Consider the following 22,220-nt stretch of genomic DNA (forward strand, 5'->3'; position numbering starts at 1 on the left):
GGCTGAAATAGAAAGCTTTTTCTTACAACAAGGCCATTTAACAAATGTAGGAGGAATAATGGAATTAGAATATCAGTTTGGCAACCATCATAGTAATAATTCAGGGAACAGCAGTGGCTGCTGTATAAGTTTCCTGTGGTTGCTATGGCAAATTACCACACGCTTGAAGGTTTAAAACAACAGAAATTTATTCTTCCTGGAAGTCAGAAGCTGAATCCGTTTTACTGAGCGGAAATCACCGTGCTGGCAGGGCCACACGCTCTCTGGAAGTCCTGTGGGAGAATCCATTCTTCGCCCCTTCCGTTCCTGGTGGTTGCTTGCATTGGCTTAGGGCTGCGTCACTCCGTTCTCAGCTTCCGAGGGTACATTGCCTTCTCTTCTGTCTGTTAAACGTGCTTCTGCCTCCCTCTTATAAGGACACATGTGATCACTTTAGGGCTCACCGGATGATCTTGGATAATCTCACCATGTCCATCCTTAACTTAATCACACCTGCAAGGTCTTTTCTTTGCCATACAAGTTGATAGTCAAAGCTCCAGGGATCAGGAGATGGCTGGCTGTCTTTTGGGTGGTGCAGCCTTCAGCCTACCACAGATGCTGAAACAATGAGTGAACGTGTGCTTTGTTTTGTTTAGTTTTTTATTAATTTCGGAGAGAAAGGGAGAAGGATAGATAGAAACATCAGTGATGAGAGAGACTCATTGATGGGCTGACTCCTGCATGCCCGACACGGGATTGAGCCCACAACCCAGGTATGTTTGGGAATCTGACTGGGTATCGAACTGTGACTTCGGGTTCATAGGTCAACATGGAACCACTGAGCCACTCTCGGCCAGGCAAAAGTGTGTTTCTTTTAATTGATTTTACAGAGAGAGAGAAACATTGATTTGCTGTTCCACTTTTACATTCATTGGTTGATTCTTGTATGTGCCCTGACCGGGGATTAAACCCAAAACCTTTGGGTATTGGGACGATGCTCTAACCAATTGAACTACCCGGTCAGGGCTGAAACAATGGTGGAAGTTTGGTGAGGAGCAAGTTACATAGGGTTAAAGTACCTCCCCACATATAATTATGAATTGTAAAAGGCAAAGTGGTACTTTTACAATGGGGAAACCTGGCAAGACAGCATCCTATTCCAATGATTAATGTTAACATGACCAGTAACGGGACAATCGTGTAGGAATCGTGTATTACCTGATAGGATGCAATGAGAAAAACACAGCTTCACTGCTATTATATTCTTGCCAAAGATGCATAATCTGTATCTAATCCAGAAGAAGCCTTAGGTAAATTGAGGGACATTCTGCAAAAATAACTGGTCTCTCATCTTTACAATCGTAAGCATGAAAATAAAAGAAAGACTGAGAAACTGTTCCAGGTTGAAGGAGTCTAAAGAGATTATAATTAAATATAACAAGTGATCCCAGACTGGATCCTTTTGCTTTTAAGGATATCATTGAGACAATTGATGAGACCTGCATGGGTTCTGTATTCAGTATTAACTGAAAGAATTCTTTCTTTATATGTTTCCAGCTCCATAAATTAACCAATCTGTGTGTCTCAGTGCCAATTGTTCTTATTTTTTCCCTGGTACACGATATGCCCTTTCAGTCTGCAGGTTCATTTCTTTCTTTTCGAAGAAATTTTTCTGTGTGTTATCCCTTAATTTTTATTTCACTTGAGTTCCAGTTTTTATTTATGTTGTGGATAACTTGTTTGTTTTTTCTGCTGCATGCATTCGATAACCTCAAGATTTTCTAACACAGGCGTCCTACAGCCCGTGGGCCACGTGCGGTGTTTTTGCCGTTTTGTTTTTTTACTTCAAAATAAGATATGTGCCCTGTGCATAGGAATTTGTTCATAGTTTTTTTTAAACTATAGTCCGGCCCTCCAGTGGTCTGAGGGACAGTGGACTGGCCCCCCGTTTAAAAAGTTTGAGGACCCCTGTTCTAACATATTAGTTCAGTTTTTAGTTTTCTTCTGTTCCTTGAAGTTTATAATTTAAATATTATCTATAGAATGGCATTACTTTTGTGCTTAGTTTTTTTCCTTAGCTTTCCAAGCTCTGCCTTTTTTTTTTTCAATCTTTTGTTTCATCTCATCTTTTGACTTATTTTATTGACTTTTTAGTCTCTATTTTGCAAACCACTCTTTAGAAGTATTATTCCCTTCCTTGGCCTATGTTCTAGATTGGATTCTTTGTCTCTGCTTCCTCTCTTCCTTTAATTTTTATACATTGTGGTGTGTTGCATTGTTGCTATGTCATTTCTTTTTATCTTGTTTATGCTTAATATGGACAATTCTGTGCAGACTTCATATTTTCTCTGACTTGTCTAGGGTAGGCATAGCTCCTTGCCAACCCTCCCATTTGGGACCTCTTATCTTCCACTCCAGGCTACTTTTGAGTGCTTGAGTATGCTTTCTATCCACTTCTCTGTCCTCTAGGTTGTAGGAGAGGATGGAGAGCTTTGCTGGGGTTGAGTACAAAAACTCAGGCTTCATTCTCTCCAGTCAGGGATAGAATTCCATTCCCATGGGCTTTGCCTTATTCCACTTAACCTCAGCACGGTGGCATGCCTTGTATTCTCTCCTACCTGTGCTTGGAAGCCAGTATGCGTACATCGTGGTTTATTTACTCCTTACCTTTTTGATGGTCATTTAGGTTTATTCCAGGCAGAGCTTTAACAATCATCCTTGTATATTACATGCTCATGCTATTATTTCTGAGTAGATTATACTAGGAATTAGTATTGTGGGGCCAAAGAACATCTGTTGTATAGAGTACACCAATTAACATACTCATAATGTTGTGTACGCATTTCTATTTCTGAAGAGGCACATCCGTAGATACAAAAGTTAGATTAGTGTTACCCAAGGGCGGGAGATGGAGTGTGACTGCCACAGGGTTTCTTTTGGGGGTGAAGTTAGGTACTGTTGATGCTTGTGCAACTCTGAATATACTAAAAACGATTGAATTATACTTTAAAGGTGAATTTTATGCTATGATATCTTCATTTTTAAATTTTTTAAATTGATTTCAGAGAGAAGGGAGAGGGAGAGAGAGATAGAAACATCAATGATGAGAGAGAATCATTGATCATCTGCCTCCTGTATGCTCCCTGCAACCCAGGCATATGTGCCCTTGACCGGAATCGAACCCGGGACTCTTCAGTCCACAGGCTGACACTCTATCCACTGAGCCAAACCGGCTAGGGCTGGTATGATATCTTTAAAACTTTTATTTAAAGAAAGGAATACCGGTTTCCCTTTAACCCTGTCAATATATTAGATATTTCTAATTTTTAAAAATATTGCTAATCATTTTTAAAATTTAAATTTTTATTAATGAGATCAAGCATCTTTTTATGTATTTACTGACTATTTGTAATTCTTCTCTGAATAGCATTTTATTATATACTTTGTTCATGTTTTTTGTGTGGGGGGGAGGAACTGTGATACTGATTAATTTTTTGTTAGCAATTTCAAATATTTTATCCCGCTTTATCATAGTCTGTTTATGGTATCTTGTGACATGGAATTAAATACTTCATCTGCGACTTATTTTTACCTAGAATATGAAGGAGGAATTAGCTTAATTTTTTTCTAAATGGATAGCCCATATCATGAAGGGCCTATAGACCCTAGTAAAGAGTTTAGGTTTTATTCTGAGTGTGATGGGAAGCCATGGGGTGTTGAGAAAGGTAGCAGTGGTATGATCTGATTTAAGTTTTAAAAAGTTTCCAAAAGGTTATTCTGGTAGCTCTGTGGAGAATTGATGGTTGGTGGCAGAAGTAGATACAGAGAGACCGGTATTTCATTTATTTAATTTATTCTGAGTTTGCCATCTTTTCCATTGATCTGTTTGTCGATTCTGTGTCAGTGCCATGGAGGTTATATGTCCTTTTTTTCCTCTTTTTTTGGTAACAGCTTTTTTTTTTTTTTATAAAGTCAACCAATGACATTTTTCTTTTTTAAAATATATTTTTATTGTTTTCAGAGAGGAAGGGAGAGGAGAGAGAGATAGAAATATCAATGATGAGAGAGAATCATTGATCGGCTGCCTCCTGTATGCTCCCTACTGGGGATCGAACCTGCAACCCAGGCATGTGCCCTTGACTGGAAACGAACCCAGGACCCTTCAGTCTGTGGTCCAATGCTCTAGCCACTGAGCCAAACCAGCTAGGGTGGTAACAGCTTTAATGAGATATAATTCACATATCATACAATTCATCAATTTAAAGTGTAAAATGGTTTTAGTACATTCACTTGTACAGCCATTACCACAATTAATTTTAGATTATCACCCCTTCAAATAAACCCTGAACCCTTTAACCATTATTCCCAAACTCGCCATCCTTCCCAGCCATCAACAACCACAAATCTCTCTGTCTCTATAGATTTGTTTATTCTGGATATTTCATGTAAATGAAATCATATAATATGTGGTCCCTTGTGACTAGCCTCTACTCAGCATAATGTTTTCAAGTCAATCCATGTTGTAGAATGTACTTCATTCCTTTTACCGCCAAATAATATTCCATTGTATGGATATGTCATATTTTGTTTATGTATTTGTTTGGACATTCGGTTGTTTTCCACCTCTTCGCTATTATGAATAATAATGTAGACATTTGAGTACAAGTTTTTGTGTGGACATGTTTTAATTTCTTCTGTATATATCTGTTTATCTAGGAGTAGAATTGTGTTTCAAATGATTAATTTTTTAAAAATAGGTTTTTATTGATTTTAAAGAGGGAGGAAGGGAGAGAGGAGAGAGAAGCATCCATTGGCTGCCGCCTGCACTCCCCCTGCTGGGTTGAGCCTGCAACCCAGGCATGTGCCCTGACAGGATCGAACTGGTAGTCTCCTGGTGCATGGGACAATGCCCAACCAACTGAGACACACTTGCCAGGGCTATGATTAATTTTTCTGAGGAACTACCAGACTGTTTTCCAAAGTGGCTATTCCGTTTTGCATTCACACTAGCAATGTATGAGGGTTCCATTTTCTCCACATCCTCACAAACACAGATGGTAACATGTGCCATACTGTTTTCAGTTAAAGTGTCATCTGTAGAATATTTTAATAACTTTTAGGTGATGTCTTTCTTTACTCCCCCTGCCCAGATTTTGTTGGCAGTTCTGTGTTTATCCTTCCTTATGAATTCTAGAGTTATATAGTCAGAAAGGACAAAAGTCATGTTGGAATGCAAAGAATTGCATTAAATTTATATAGTTTTTGATAGTCTTTTCATTCAAGAATCCTATATCCTCCTATATAATAAAAGCCTAATATGCAAATTGCTCGACTGGGAGTTCGACCGCTCCAGCACAGAACATGGTGGGCGTTGGTGATGCCACACTGGCAGCGGGCGGCAGTGGAGGGGTGCCGGCCCCATTGGGCCCCGATGAGAGCGGGACCGTGGCAGGATGGTGGAGCAGGTGAGCGGGCGGCACCAGGCCAAGGCAGGTGTGAGTGGGGGCCCAATTGCCCCGACGGTCGCCCCACAGAGAGTGACCAGCAGCAGAAGTGGGGGGGCGGGGCCGCTGCCCAGCTCCCAGGCACTGAGGGAGCCGGGTGGAGGTCCCAGCCCCGACCGATCGCCCTGCAGACCAACCAGTGGCCTGCAGGCCCTGATCTCCCAATTGGGCCTGGGCCCGGGCTGGGACTGGGAACTGGGGGTGGGTGGTGGCGACCAACCTCCCGTGGTGCCCAGGCAGGGAGGCCGTGACCTCTCACCGGCTACCTGGGGGTAGGGGTGACGGAGATGGAGGTGCGCTGAGTCTGCCAAGCTCGCTCTCACTTCCCCTGCTAACCTCCCCCGGGATGTTAGGGCTCACGTGCCAGGAAAGCACCTGCGCTCAGGTGCCGGACCTGCGCGACCTTTTCCGGGTGAGCCGGTCACAGCTGCCAGGACCCCAGGGGCTGGACCCGCAGGGGCCGGTCTGGCTCTCCGTGGGTTCGTGCAGGAGCGGGTCTGCAAGGCCGGCCAGGAGAGCATGCACTGCCCTCTCGGCTTCCATGCAGTGTCACTGGGCCACCCAGAGGCCCACGCTGCGCCCTGGCAGTGTCTGGCCCGCGCTTACTGCATCTCTGCGAGGGGACTCGGGCACCATGACTCAGGCGGAGGGGGCTGTGCTGGGGCCCAAGGGCCCAGGTGCTGCCAAGGGCCCAGAGGTCAGCTGGGACCTGCCCTTCCACACTGGATGCTCACGCTTCTATCGCCGGCCAGGCCTAGGGACCACACCCGTGCACGAATTTCATGCACTGGGCCTCTAGTGTAATATATGAAGCCCTGGCCGGTATGGCTCAGTTTGTTGAGTGTAGTCCCGTGCACCGAGTGATCACCAGTTCAATTCCTGGTTGGGGCACATGCCCAGGTTTTGGGCTTGATCCTCGGTAGGGGACATGCAGGAGGCAGCCTAAGATGTTTCTTTCTCCCCTTCTTCCTTCCTCTCTCTCTAAAATTAATAAAAACATATTTAATAAAATGAATGTAGTATATGACTACCCATATGTTCCATCATACAGCTTCAAATTATATCACCTGATATTCAATCTAGTTTTGTCTTGTCCCTTCCACATTTATTCTCCTCTATAATTTTGAAACAAATCTTACATGTATTATTTCATCCATAAATATCTTAGTATATAAAGACAAGAACCCTTTTTTGTTGCTATTGTTAATCCTCACCCAAGGATATTTTTTCCATTGCTTTTTAGAGAGAGTGGAAGGGAGGGAGGGATCGGGGAGAGAAACAACTATTCATGTCTGTGTTTGTATAAATAATTTATCTGAATCAGGATCCAAAGTAAAGTTCACACTACAGTAGGACGATAGTTCTTTTAAGTCTCTGAATCTGTAGGTTCCTCCTCCATAAAAATTTCCCCCCTTATTGTTTTAGTTGTTGAAGAAACCAGGCAGTTCATTCTTTTTGTTTGTTTGTTTTGTTTTTGTTAATCCTCATCAGAGGATATTTTTCCCTTTGTTTTTGTTTTGTTTTGTTCTTTGTTTTTAAGAGCGATTGGAAGGGAAGGGGTGGGGGGGGAGGGAGAGAAACATCAATGTGATGGAGACATATTGACGTTTGCTTCCTGCATGTGCCCTGACTGGGATGAAACCTGTAACCTAGGTAATGCCCTTGACTGGAAATTGAACCCACAACCCTTCTGTGCGCAGGCCGACGCCCCCACCAGAGTCACACCTGCCAGGGCAATATAATTCGTTCTTTACCCTCATGCAGTTTCTCACTGTCTGGATGTTGCTGGTTATATCCCTGTAAAGTCGTAATGTGTTTTTATCTGTGTTTTCTGTACATTTGGATTGGTGTATGCTTGTGATATGCTGCTGGATTCATCTTGCTAACATTCTATTTAGGATGTATGTATATTATAAAACACTTTTTTTTTTTTTTTAGTGTGTTTTCTCTAAGGTTTTAGTATTAAGGTAATGCTAAGTGATTGATAAGCCTTCCTTTTTTTTTTCTTTTAGGAAGTAATTTGTATAATTTTGGAAGGAAATATCCACCAATAACTATCTTATGTTTTTATAGAGAATCTGTATCTGATTTTCAGGAATAAATAGTTTTACACTTATTTTATTGAAATGATATAATCTTGATATGAAAACCTGATAAAAAAGTAGCACAAACTGATCATTTGTATGTAAAAATTCAAAATAATGGCCATCAGATCATTTAAAGGATGCAACATGGTGAAGTTGGGTTTATAACTCCTTAAATATTGCTTCAACCCATCCACCTTTTACAAGTTTTTATCTGTGTTGCCACTACCATCAGTTCTTTTCTGTTGGCCTCTCTGCCTCCACTTGTGTTTCCCTAAAATTCCTTTTTCATATTGTATTTTCTTTAAAATACAGATGTGATCATGATGTTCTTACAAGTTTGTATAGAGCAACAACTGTGGACCAGTTGTAAGCACGAGAGGACACCTGCCCTCATCGAAAGTATAGTCTAGTAGGAGAAATAGATGATCAAATCATGAATATGCATTATAGATACAGGGGTGGGCAAAAGTAGGTTTGCAGTTTTGAATGCAAAACAGCCTCTTATACCAGAGGCCCGGTGCACGAAATTCGTGCACGGAGGGGAGTTGTCCCTCAGCCTAGCCTGTACCCTCTTCAATCTGGGACCCCTCGAGGGATGTCCGACTGCCCGTTTAGGCCCGGGATCGGGCCTAAACGGGCAGTCGGACATCCCTCTCACAATCCAGGACTGCTGGCTCCCAGCTGCTTGCCTGCCTGCCTTCCTGATTGCCCCTAACCGCTTCTGCCTGACAGCCTGATCACCCCCTAACCAATCCGCTGCCAGCCTGTTTGCCCCCAACTTCCCTCCTCTGCCGGCCTGGTCACTCCTAACTGCCCTCTCCTACAGGGTTGATCACCTCCAACTGTCCTCCCTTGCAGGCTTGGTTCCTCTCAACTGCCCTCCCTTGCAGGCTTGGTCCTTCCCTTGCAGGCCTGATCCTTCTCAACTGCCCTCCCTTGCAGGCCAGGTGCCTCCCAACTGCCCTCTCCTGCTGGCCATCTGTGGTGGCCATCTTGTGTCCACATGGGGGCAGGATCTTTGACCACATGGGGGCAGCTATATTGTGTGTTGCAGTGATGATCAATCTGCATATTACTCTTTATTAGATAGGATAGAGGCCTGGTACAGGGGTGGGGGCCAGCTGGTTTGCCCTGAAGGGCGTCCCGGATCAGGTGGGGGTTCCCTTGGGGTGTGGGGCGGCCTGAGCGAGGGGCCTGTGGTGGTTTGCAGGCCGGCCACGCCCCCTGGCAACCCAAGCAGAGGCCCTGGTATCTGGAATTTATTTTCCTTCTTTAATTGAAACTTTGTAGCCTGGAGTGGAGCCAAGCCTGGGGCTCCCTCTGAGGCCGGCAGCCATTTCTGTTGGGGTTATAATTGAAACTTTGTTGCCTTAAGCAGGTGAGCCCGGCCAGGGTGTGCGGAAAGCTTTGCTTCCCCTGTTGCTGGCGGCAACCCTGGCCTGCTCTCTCAAGCTCCATTCTGCCGCCATTTGTTTGAATTTGTTTACCTTCTATAATTGAAACTTTGTAGCTTGAGTGGAGGCTTAGGCCTGGCAAGGGCAGGCGGAAAGCTTGGCTTCCTCTGTTACCTAGGAAACCTTGCTCTCTGTGGCTGTAGCCATCTTGGTTTGGGTTAATTTGCATACTTGCTCTGATTGGATGGTGGGCATGGCTTGTGGGTGTGTCGGAGGTGAGGTCAATTTGCATATTTGTCTATTATTAGATAGGATCATTAATTATTGTATTATTTTCCATATGAACAACTGTAAACCTACTTTTGCCCCCCTGCATGCATGAATAAATAAATAATGAACATATATATTATCCTATATAATAAAAGCGTAATATGCAAATCGATCGAACGATGGAATGACTGGTTGGCGGTGGTGGGCGGAGCCGGCGAGCAGGCGGCACCAGGCCAGCCAAGGCGCTTGCCAGCGGGCAGAGGGAGGGGATGGCGACTGGGGGGTGGGGAGGCGCTGGCAGCAGAGGAGGGTTGATCAGGGGTTGGGGCCAGCCAGTTGCCTCCTGCAGAGGAAGGTCAGACTGGCCCGCTCCCCACAGAGCAAGCCTAAGCCGTCAGTCCAACATCCCCTGAGGGCTCCCGGACTGCAAGAGGGCACAGGCCAGGCTGAGGGGGACCCCCTCCCCCACCCGGTGCACTGGGCCTCTTGTATAGTAATAATTTTATGTTCATATATGTTAATTAAACCCCATAGAAGTGAGCTGAAGGAAAGCAGTCATGGCTATAGAAAAGAAGATAACAGAAACCTGATCTAAACTAACGTTTAGGGAAGTGTCTGTTGAAGAAGTGATATGAGATGAAAGCCAAAAAAATGAGTATTAGATGAGGCAGAATAAGAGAAGGCCACTCCATCAGAGTGCACATGCAAAGGCCCTGTGGCAGGAGAGGGCACAGCATATATCAGAAGCTGGAAGAAAAGAGTGTGCCTATAGAGCAGGGATCCTTGGAGAACTAGTGTGAGGTGAGCTGGAGATTAGCAAGGCCAGACCATACAGAGGCTGAAGGCCACGTGAAGGGGTTTTTTGGCCTGTGGCCCTTGGGAAGTTATTGCTGGGTTTTAATCAGAGTTAAAAATAGGTCAAAGAACTGTATATTCTTGGATAATAATTACTTAAAAAGAAATCTACAGTCATATTGGTTTTCACCGGGAAAGGTAATTATTTAGATAAGTGTTAGGTTTCTAAAAATAGATAATCGCCTGTTGTGCCACATATTCCTGTGCTTAACAATCTAAATTCTTATCATATCGTTTGCTCCTTGAAGGTACGGTACATCGTAAGGACACTGCATTTTAATTAAGGGACTAGATGAGAAATGAAAACCCTGCGATCATAAAAAGCCTTGATAATGATACAGTGAAAGATTAGGGAAATATTTATGTAGGAATTGCTATCATATATTTCTCAGGTTATTCAGTAATGAAAACCAGCTGACAAAGGGAAATAGTTTTGATCAAAATGATTATTGGGGGAAAGCTTTTTAAGCAGCTTGTCATGTGAAGGGCTTCTGAATTTATTTTTTCTAACTTGTTTCTCTTTCTTTGCCTTTGTAGGAGAGTAGTTATTTTGATGGAGTTAGAGGTTTTGAAATCAGCGGAAGCAGTTGGAGCAAAGATTGGCAATCCAGTGCCCTATAATGAAGGTAAAATGCTTTTTATAGGTTGTAGCACTCCAATGAATACCTCTCTGTAGATCTGGAATTCTACCTTTTGGATTCAGTTTGATTTGTTAGTCTTAATAAAACTAGTGATTTGGGGGCCTGGGACCCAGGTTCTTTCCGTTTCGTTCAGGACTGAAGAAATGATGATAAGATTCCATAAAGGAAAAATCTCTCCTCTGTTTTTCTCATTACTCAACACTCACATTTCCAGCACTTCAGTGACTAGATGTAGGGAGGGTTTCCCCGCACTAACCAGTTCTTGAATTCTCTGTGGACACCCGCTGGGAGTCCTAGAATTTGATTCAGTTCAGTTCTGATACTACCTGCTTGGAGTTAGCATCAGATCCCACAGGCTGACGGCTCAGCCCCACAGGACTGCTTCCTCCAGAATAGCTGTACCAGACAGATTCTGCCCGTGCAGCTGTAGTTTAGGTTGGGAGATAGGTTACTGGTGCTTCCTATGCTTGCCATTTTCCCAGTGGTTATCTTTTTATTTTTTATTTACTTACTGATATTAGAGAGAAAGGGGGAGAGAGGGAAGCATTGGTTTGTTGTTCCACTTATTAATGCATTCATTGGTTGCTTCTTGTATGTGCCCTGCCGGGGGATTAAGCCCACATCCTTGGTGTATTGGGATGATGCTCTAACCATCCGAATCACCTGGCCAGGGCAACAGTGATTATATATATATATATAATATATATTTTTTATTTTATTATTATTATTTTTTAAATATGTTTTTATTGCTTTTAGAGAGAGAGGGAGAGTGAGGAAGAGAGAGAAACATTGATTGGCTGACTCCTGCATGTCTCCTACTGGGGATCGAGCCCGAAACCCAGGCATGTGCCCCAACGGGAATTGAACCGGTGACCTCTTGGTTCATGGATTGACACTCAACCACTTTGCCACACTGGCTGGGCAGTGGTTATCTCTTGATAATGATTTTCATGTTCTTGTGAAAATATGTAGAAAAACATTAAGTTAGAAACATTCAATGACTTTAATTTTTAATTTTTTAAAAATATTTCTTTATTAATTTCAGAGAGGAAGGGAGAAGGAGAGAGAGACAGAAACATCAATGATGAGAGAGAATCATTGATGAGCTGCCTCCTGCACACCCCCCACCGGGGATCAAGCCTGCAACCCAGGCATGTGCCCTTGGCCAGAATCGAACCTGGGACCCTTCAGTCCGCAGGCTGACACTCTATCCACTGAGCCAAGCTGGCTAGGGCCATTCTATGACTTTAAATAAGAGAGGCAATAATAGGTCTAGAAAAGGCAAAAAATCTTCAATCATTGTGCTTCTAAAAGGAGAAGGTTTGTCTGCTCTACCACCAAGTCTAATAAAAATAAACACATGAAGAGGAAAAAGAAACCTCTAAAATTGGTTGCCTAAAGGGGTTAGCGGTGGATAGGAACAGTGTGGCAGGAGGCAGGGGTAGGAGTAAGATTTCTCTGAATACTTAATTTGTAGTTTTAACTTGAAGCATGTAACTATAATCTATTCAACAATTAATGTTTTCTTTTAAAAGCTATCTGAATATCTTAATTTATTTCCATTTTTAAAAATTATATGTTTTAATGAATGCATATGTACAAAAAAGCCAGGATACTATGTACACTATCTTGTCTTGAAAAAAAAAAATCCTCTACCTGAGGACATTTTCATTGATTTTGAGAGAGAGGGGAAGGAGGGAGACAGAGAGAGAGAGAGAGAGAGAGAGAAACATCAATTTCTTGCCTCTTGCATGTGCCCGGACTGTGGCCAAGGATGAAACCCACAACCTAGGTATGTGCCCTGACTGGGAATCAAACCCGGGACCTTTTGGTGTATGGATGACAGTCCTATCGACTGAGCCACACTAGCCAGGGCTATTTTTTATTCTGCTTTTTAAAAAAACTTTCAGCTTAAAGATAGTTCCATATGTATATACACTTGGAGATCTTCCTCTTTTTAAAAAAATATATTTTTATTTATTTCAGAGAGGAAGGGAATGGGAGAGACAGAAACATCAATGATGAATGAGAGAGAATCATTGATCAGTCGGCTGCCTCCAGCACACCCCACACTGGGCATCGAGCCCGCAACCTGGGCATGTGTCCTGACCAGGAATTGAACCACGATCCCCTGGTGCATAGGTCTACGCTCAACCACCAAGCCACGCCAGCTGGATCCTTTTTTTTTTTTTTTTAATGATTATAGAGTGTTTTGTTGTGTGGCTGCTCCATAATATAACTAGCCCTTTATTGATGGATACTTGAGTTGTTTTTCTATTGTTACAATACTACTGCAATGAATAACTTTGTACATATGCAGGTCTATGGGCAGATGGGGTTTTATTGCCAGAAGTGAGATTGCTGGATCAGTGGGTAAATGCATCTGTGGTAGAAAGGTAGTAGGTATGGTTGGAGTCCCCTCCATGGAATGGTATCATTTTGCGTTCCCACCAGCAAGGCATGAAAATATTGGTTTCTTCGCAAGTGTGTGAAGAAGCTATGTGAACATTAATAACATCCTCTCTTGTTAAAGTTCTGAATATTTGCCAATCTGATAGGTGAAAACTGGCTTCTCCATGTAGGTAAGCTGTATTCTGAGCAAGGTGAGCATCCCTTTAAACACTTACGGGCCTTTTATTTCTTGTGAACTAACTTTTGAATTACTTATTTGTCTCTTTTTTTTTCTCAATTTCTAAGAGTTCTTTAAAAAGTGTGTGGGGGAGGGTGGCAAGTATGGCTCCGTGGTTGAGCATTGACCCATGAACCAGAAGGTTAGGGTTTGATTCCCGGTCAGGGCAAATGCCTGGGTTGCAGGCTTGATCCTCAGTAGGGGGCATGCAGGATGCAGCCAATCGATGATTCTCTCTCCCTCTGCCTTCCTTTCTCTGAAACCAACTAAAACAACAACAACAAAAACATACTTAAAAGTAGAGGGAAATCAATCCATTTTCTCTGATAAGAGTTACAAAGTCTTTTTTATTCTGCTTATGGTGTTTTTGCTGTGCAGCTGTGTTTTTGTTTTTAGAAGTTGAATTTTCCAATTATTTTATTATGACTTTGGGATTTGAAGCTGTAGTTAGTAAGGTCTTCCTCGCTCCAAAGTTAAGACATTCACCCATGTTTTATTCTAGTACCTGCAAGATTTTATTTTTTACATTTAAATAATTTATCCTGCTTTTGTCTTACCATTGTGGTTTCTTGGTTTGCAGTGTTTGGGGCTTCACTTTCACATAATTTAGAAGTTGTGGATTTTCTTAGTTCCCTAGTTTCATTAAAGATGTAGTCTGTATACGGGTGTTTGGGTCTGGTGTGGGTATTTATTCTCTTCGTTGCTCTATGTAATTTTTAGGAGAAGTGGGCAGATTTGGGACTAGGTCATTACCATGCTTCTTCCAGAAATGGAACCTCTAGATTTGATTTGATTTTTTATTCCTCACCTAAGGACATGCTGAGAGAGAGAGAAACATCAACCCTTCCATAGGCTCCCCGACTAGGGATCAATCCTGCAACCCAGGTGTGTGCCCTGACCAGGAGTTGGCTTATTTTACTCTCAGCTTTTAGGAAGGCCAGCATTTCTCAGCATCTCCAGGAAATCTTTGGATGCTGTAGAGATGAGGGAGAGATGGTGGTGCCCAATGTTATCACCTTTGGCCAGATTTCTAATGTTTTTTTATGTTGTATTTAATTGAGTGATTGTTTGGACATTTTGTGTTTCAAGGGCAAAAGCATTTGGAATAAAGATAAAGGGTTAAAGGTTAATTACTGTTTGGGGTTAGAACTATAGAACTGTGGGAAAAACGCCTTTGTTTCAGTATCCAGTTCCACTGGTCCTTCCCTTTCTTCAGGATCTGTTTAAGTGCAGGAGGATGAGAAAATTTTTCTGTTTAGGGTTATTTGCTATTGAATGTCTTTGTAACTATGGCAGGTCAGTAACGGGTGTTACTTGGGCCGTGATAGAAATGGCTTTGTTACAATGATTGCTACCAGTTTCACAGAAATGTTTGCTAATGGTCCATCGTGAGAGCAAGGGAACTGCTATTAGAGGCTAGAGAACTGAAGTTAGGTGTGTATCCTCCCAGCACCTAACCCAGAACCTGTGACATATCGGGTGATCCGTCAAATGATTGACTAACTCCAGCCCAGAAATAGCCAGAGGAATTCCAAAATGTGCACTGAAATTGTTCTATGGTGCTAGTACTAACTACATCAAATAAATACTTATACGATTTTCAAAATGTAGAGAAATGAAACTTCAAACACAATTCATATTTCTTACAATACTGGATTGGGTGATTTTAAATCTCTCATATTAACCACTATATATTTTTGTCAATATGTATATTAGTTCTATGTACCTACACTATTTCTAGCTGTAATATTTTACTTAGACTTAAATTTCTTACATGATACTTCATAGTATTACTTATTATTACTTGTTGGATTTTTTTTTTTTCCAGCCCAATTCTGTCTGTTTTTGCCAGCAGGAAATTATAACTATTGGATTGACTCTTTATATTCTTTGTGCCTGTTGTTAAGAAAGCACTTGTTAGTAGAAATTGAGTTTTTGTCACTCTGTGTACTCCATCGTGTGTTACCTAATTTTTATCTGCTGGTGGCTCACTTACCATTATAATGATAATAAAAGTGACAGACCCTGGTCGGTTTGGCTCAGTGGATAGAGGGTTGGCCCCAGGTCTGAAGGGTCCTGGGTTTGATTCCTTTCAAGGGCAAGGACTTCAGTTGCAGGCTTGGTCCCTGGCCCTGGTCAAGGCATGTGTGTGAGGCAAACAATTGATGTGTCTTTCTCACATTGGTGTTTTTCTCTCTTGCTCACTGTCTTTCCCCCTCTCTTCCACTTTCTCTAAAAATCAATGGAAAAATATTCTTGGGTGAGGATTAACAATAACAACAAAAAGATAGGTGTGAGTGCATCTATCTAACTTGAGGAGCTAGAGTCTACTTTAAAAAAAAAAATATATATATATATATACATATATATATATATATATGTAATTTTTTTTTTTTTATTGATTTCAGAGAGAAAAGGGGAGAGAGAGAGATCATTGATTGGCTGCCTTCTGCATGCCCCCTACTGGGAATCGAGCCCGCAACCTGGGCTTGTGCCCTTGACTGTAATCAAACCTGGGACCCTTCAGTCTGCAGGCCGACACTCTATTCATTGAGCCAAACCAGCTAGGGCTAGAGTCTACTTTTAAATATTTTATTGATTTTTTTACAGAGAGGAAGGGAGAGGGGATAGAGAGTTAGAAACATCAATGAGAGAGAAACATCGATCAGCTGCCTCCTGCACAGCCCCTACTGGGGATGTGCCCACAACCAAGGTACATGCCCTTGACCGGAATCGAACCTGGGACCCTTCAGTCCGCAGGCCGACGCTCTATCCACTGAGCCAAACCGGTTAGGGCTGGAGTCTACTTTTAAATATCCCATTTTCCTCCTTGGGTCAGAGCCAGTTACATGAAGCCAGCATAGAGCAAAAGAGTCTACGAATTACAATCTTGATCCTTCTTACTGAAATGGTTTGGTTTGCAGGTGGCACAACACAGAAGATTATCCGAAGTTGAGTCTCTGCATTTCTGTTTTGGGGTATAATTTTAAATTTTTAGAAAGATTTTAATTTAGCTGTAGGCTAATGTCTTTCAGGTCTGTGGTCAGTGGCTGTGTTGCAGTGCGTTAAATTGAAGAGCAATTGTTGCTGTTTAGGATGCACCAGGACCCTTGTCATCCATTTACTTTGAGGCTGTCCCTTGTGTCCTGTGCCAGATTTGCAAATGTAGTCCAAAGCAGGAGTTGATGATTGCTCTGATAAGTACATTAGTAGCTTTTCCCAGCCACCAGATATTAGGGTTATTAGTTATGTTCTATGTAATTAGAATTTTAGCTGCCAGATTGGTTGCTTACAATTAAAAATGAACTGCATAGTGAAGCAGATGGATCTAATCAGATAAACCTGGGTTCAAGATGACATTTTGCCTCTTCCTAGCTCTGTGACTTTGGGCAAGTTACTTGACCTCTGAAAGCCAGTTTTCTCATCTGTTAAATGGGTATAATAATACTATCTATATCATAGAGTTAAAGATTAAATGGCACAATGCATTTAATTTTGTACCTGGTGCATAGTAAGCACTCAAAATATGGTAGCTATTATCAAATGCCTACTTTCTCTCTCTAAAAAATCAATAATCACTTAAAAACAAACAAGTAAAAATTGTTGTGAAGCATACATAACAAAATTTATACCATAACCATTTTTTAAATCCTCACCGAAGGATATTTTTTCATTGGTATGTGTGAGAGAGAGATTGATGCAAGAGAGAAACATCAATCGGTTGCCTCCTGTTTATGCCCTGACTGAGACCCTGTGGTACACAGGATGATGCTCCAACCAACTCAACTAAGGCACACGGGCCAGGGCACCTTCGCCACCTTTTAAGTGTACAGTTTAGTGGCATTTAAGTACATTCTCGTTGTTAGGCAGCCATCCCCACTTCAGAACTCCTTCGTCATCCCAAATTGAAAATCTCTACCCGTGAAACAGTCACTCCCCATTTTCCACTCCATTGTTCTACTTTCTTTCTCTGAATTTGACTACTCTAGGTGCCTCATAAAAGTTGGTTACTTTTTTTTTTTAATATATTTTATTGATTCTTTACAGAGAGGAAGGAAGAGGGATAGAGAATTAGAAACATCGATCAGCTGCCTCCTGCACACCCCCTACTGGGGATGTGCCCGCAACCAAGGCCGACGCTCTATCCACTGAGCCAAACCGGTTTTGGCAAAAGTTGGTTACTTTTAAAAATATATATTTTTTATTGATTTCACAGAGGAAGGGAGAGGGAGAGAGAGAGAGAAACATCAATGGTGATAGAGAACCATGGATCCGTTGCCTCCACGCCCCCTATGGGGATTGAGCCCACAACCCGGGCATGTGCCCTTTACTGAAATTGAACCTGGGACCCTTCAGTCCGCAGGCTGATGCTATATCTACTGAACCAAACTGGCTAGGGCAAGGCTGGTTATGTTTTTTGTTTTTTGTATTTTTAATTTAAATTTTTTATTGTTTAAAGTATTACATGAGTCTCCTTTTTCCCCCATTGACCTCTCCCCAGCTGCTCCCACCCCCCAGCACATGACCTTACCCCCCTACTGTCTGTGTCTATTGGTTATGCTCATATGCATGCATACAGATCCTTTGGTTGATCTCTTATGGTTACGTTTTGATAGAAACTAAAAGGTAAGCGATCAGCATGGTCCCATGACCATGGTCTGTTTAATAAGATATTTGAAGAAGCAGGCATGGTAATGAGAAGAGGACTTGAGAGTTTGTACATAGTTGAGAGTGGAAGAGAGAGAAGAACTAGGGTGCAGTGGAGCAGGGCTTTGTGTATTTTTATGGTAACATCTTTGCATGTTTAAATCTTTCCCTTCTTTTTAATAGTATATTTCATGAAGCGAAGCGGGTGGGGGGGGGCGGGGGGCGGGGAGGATGCATTCTCTCCCCCTCCCCCTAGCCTCCCATTAGCTCCTAATGTTATTTACTGAGCAACTCATGTTTTTCCCACTGATTTAAAAAAAAAAAAAGGTTCACTGTAGAATCTCAAAATGTTCCTTCATAAGACACATTATCAAAGAAGAGCAGTTCTCCATTCAATTTCTGTGACACTTTGTAAATTCAGAGATAGTGGAAAAGCGAACAGTATTATCAAGAATCCCCTTTCTATGTAAATAAGGACAATTTTTCTCTCCGTAGGAAGAAGTAAAGAATAAACAATTCTGTTTAACCTTTTTAATTTTATGCTAAATTAATTTTACTCTAATGGCACAGCTCACTCTCATTTAGTTGTCCCAGTGAAGAGTAGTATTGGCAGGAGGAAATGACATCAGTGTGTAATGTGCCCGTCTGAGTGAGGGCCTGGAGACCGAGACACAGGAGTAAGCCCAGCGATGGGAGAAGGCCGAGGCGAGGCGGCAGGAGGGGCGCTGGTCGGCTGTGCTCACCGTTTGGTTCTGAGGGCTCTCGAGGAAATTTTTTTTGAGCTACACTTGTGTGCTGCAAGCACTCTTGGTGAGCAGCCCAGATTAGGTTGACTTGTACTTTTAGTGCCAATTAGGCAAGTCAAATTCCATAAATCTCTCTCTTTTTTTTCCATTAGGTGTATTTTGCTATTTTAACATTTTCAACTTCATAAACATTTGTAGGAAGGATGCGGGCATTTCTTATTTTCTGCTTGAGAGACATGTTCATCTCCCCTCCTTTCCTTTTAATCTTCCTGTTCCCTTGACATACCTGCTTCTGAACTCCGCTGGCATCTCTGCCTGCTGTGACCGTTCTCCAGCACTTCATGGTACCCGAACCTCTTTCAACTCTTCATTTTCCACCGCTGTCAGTTGCAAAATAAGGCGGCTTTGTTTGGGAGGGAAGGGGTAGAATTCTTTCTGAATGTCTGCTTTCCTTTGAAGCTGGAGCACTTCAGAGACAATTGAACTGCTTTTAGGTTTTCCCTACCACCCAGCCTTTTCTTCTAATAGAGCCTGCCGTGAACACAGAGTTCTGTTGATGACATCGATTTGTTGCTATGGAAATAGTGGCATTGTCACAGATTCAGCCCAGTGACTTTACCTCAGGTTCATGCGAGAGAAATGGGCAAGGCTTTAGGGGAGAACCTCATTAAAACCGAAAGCTATCAATTATAAGCAGGTGAAAGGTAAATGGAGCCAAGCTTTTATGTAATGAAAACAAAAGTGAACCGCCTAGCAAATTCACTGCATGCTTCTGCCTGCCCCAGCATGAATTCTGAACCATGAGAGTCTTGGACAAAATCAGAACATTCAGATTTTGTCAGAGTATTTCTTCTACTTAAGTTTAAATCTTCAAACCCAAATTATTTGCACCAAAACGATCTTTCTCTTTTGATCCTCAGGACATGGGCAGCAGCAGGTAGTTCCTTCTCCAGTCTCAGCAACCAGTCCACCAAGCAGCAAGCCCCAGCCACAGAATGGGAGCTCGGGAATGGGTAAGACCCGCCCCAGGAGGCTACGTGCTGATGATAAGTGTCAGACTTTTGAATAATGTTTTGAAATTCAATCTGGGACTAGAGGGAATGTTCAGAATGCCATCCGTGACAAAGAATAAGTCCAATTCTTATTACAACGTATATGATTGAAAAAATGATTAAAGATAGTATTTTAAAGATACTTAATATGCCATTTTTTATCGGTATGATAGATGGTTCTCTGTTAATAGTATGTCTGGTAGTTTCTCACATCTTGGAGTTTTACACCCTCTTGACTTTGTGAATTTACATAGCTTTTAAATTCTAGCCTTTTAACTATCTAGGATCGGCTTATTAAATGTGGCTTGTCTCTCTCCAAGTTTCCCATGTAGGGCTCTTGAGTATTTATCTTAGCTTGAAGGCAGTGTCATTTATATTGGTCGTAGATTTGCTTCTCAGTCTTATGGGTGAGAAATGGTTTCTTCTTTTAACTTTCTCCGCAGCTGGTCCCCAGAGGCTGTGTGATGGAATCATTTTGGTTCCTCCTGGCCTTGACTTCAGGAACCACCATTGAAAATGATGATTTGTAGAATTTAGTTGGATTCCTCTTTAGAGGCGCTTTTTTTCTGTACTGCTTCACATACACCAAATCCTCTCCTCTCAGCTGGTTTCTATTGTTCAATGCTAAGAGTCTAAAAAAGGCAAAGTTAGCACATCAGTGATGTTTCTATGAAACTGTCAAGACATGTGACTTTTCCCCCATTGGTCTTGATGTTTTTATCTACCTTACAAAATCTATCTACCTACTTTCTATCTCTCTATAAGTGCATCTATTCATACACAATTCTCAAATTATCTACTGTTAAAGGGCAGTGGTAGGATAAATGATCTAAAATCCTATCTAATAATAGAGTAACATATAAATTACCATCACTCCGCTACGCCCACGATTGGGCGGCGAGAGGCTGGGGGGCGGGACTCGGGGTGGCCTATCTGGCCATTGAGAGGCACGGATCTGCTGCCACTGAGGGGGCCTACCCTGCTGTTGAGAGGCGCAGGGAGCGGGACTCCCGCCCCCTGTGCCTCTCAACGGCCAGATCCGCGGCCCTGCCGAGGACACCCAGCTGCGCTTCTCAACGGCAGGGTAGCCAGGTGTCCACGGCAGCCCCCCTCAGCGGCCGTTGAGAGGCGCAGGGTAGCCCCCCTCAGCGGCCGCGGACCATCAGAAGTGGGGAAGCTGGGTGCCTGTCTGCTCCGGTACCAGGCCTTTCAGAAGCCTCCGGCTCGGCGGAGGCTTCTGAAAGGCCTGGTGCACCAGCGGACAGGCACCCACCTCCACAGCAAAAAGCGAAAGCGTGTAGGGGACCCTACACGTGCATGATTCAATCATGCACTGGGCTTCTAGTGGTAAATAACTGCCCAGCCGGTGTGGTTCAGTGGTTGAGTGTCGACCGTGAACCAGGAGGTCATGATGGTTCTCTCTCATCATTGATGTTTCTCTCTCTCCCTCTCTCTCTGAAATCTATAAAAAAAAAATAAATCTATTTTAAAAATAAACAAATAAATGGTAAATAACCAAAAAGTCACTTCCTTTTGCCGAAATACAGATAGGAGTATGTTATTCTTATCTCTCCTCCCACAGACTTATTTTTCTCTGTTGTCTGTCTTTGGCTTACATTAATATTTAATTTTTAAAATCTGTTCTCTAAACACACATCAGCTGGGTGGTAAAAGAAAAAAAGACTGGAAATGTTTTGAGGGGAAGCTACCGGCATGAAAACGGGATGTGTTTGTGTATTTTACATAATTGTATATTATGTGTTAGGTAGATATACATACATACATATTCTACAAAGCACATGTGCTTCTTTGCATAATCATTGTTGTGTATGTAGCCCTCTCTCAATTCTGCAGTTAGAATAGAACATTTTAAAATCTGGGACCGTCTCTGTATATTTTTTTACTAAGTGCTACAAATACCTAGAATAGCCTGCTGTGGAAACTCAGTAAGTGCTGAATAATGGTAGATTTATACTTCTAGCCAAATTCCATTATGAAGAAATGTTTTGATATAGAAGATATGAAATCATTGGACTAAAATATATTTTCTGAATTTGGAGGTTGAAGCTTTACAGAAACAGTGTGCAAAGGAGTTCATGTGCTTATAAGCTTTAATTACCTATTCTTTTCCCGTGGGGGCAGCTTCGTGGGCTTGGACTGAGGAGGCAGAAGGGATCCTGGTGGCCGGCCACCTACTTGTCCTGGACCAACAACTGATTCTTGCCCTTTGCTCCCAACTAAACCCAGCCCCATAAACTGTTCTGCACTGGTCAGTCCTGGAGACCAGTGGGGGATTGGGAGTTTTCTGGGGGTGTTTTGAGGTGATATAATTGTGACAGGCATCCTTCACATTGGATGGTTCATCCACTATGACCCTTAATTCCTAGCCTTTCTTTTTGCTCTTTTTCTTATGCAG

The 22,220-nt window shown here is 42.5% G+C and overlaps 1 protein-coding gene across 1 annotated transcript in view; it reads left to right on the plus strand.

Moving 5' to 3' along the window:
• The window catches only part of RPA1 (replication protein A1), a 61,000-nt gene that overhangs the window by 17,645 nt on the left and 21,135 nt on the right, over nt 1-22,220 (plus strand). Inside the window, exons 5-6 of the mRNA XM_079799251.1 lie at nt 10,627-10,715; nt 19,673-19,765. Of these exons, the coding sequence (XP_079655377.1) occupies nt 10,627-10,715; nt 19,673-19,765 (182 nt within the window). The remainder of the gene's footprint in view (nt 1-10,626; nt 10,716-19,672; nt 19,766-22,220) is intronic.

Source organism: Cnephaeus nilssonii, assembly GCF_951640355.1.
Source record: "Cnephaeus nilssonii genome assembly, chromosome: 19".
NCBI classification, from domain to species: domain Eukaryota; kingdom Metazoa; phylum Chordata; class Mammalia; order Chiroptera; family Vespertilionidae; genus Cnephaeus; species Cnephaeus nilssonii.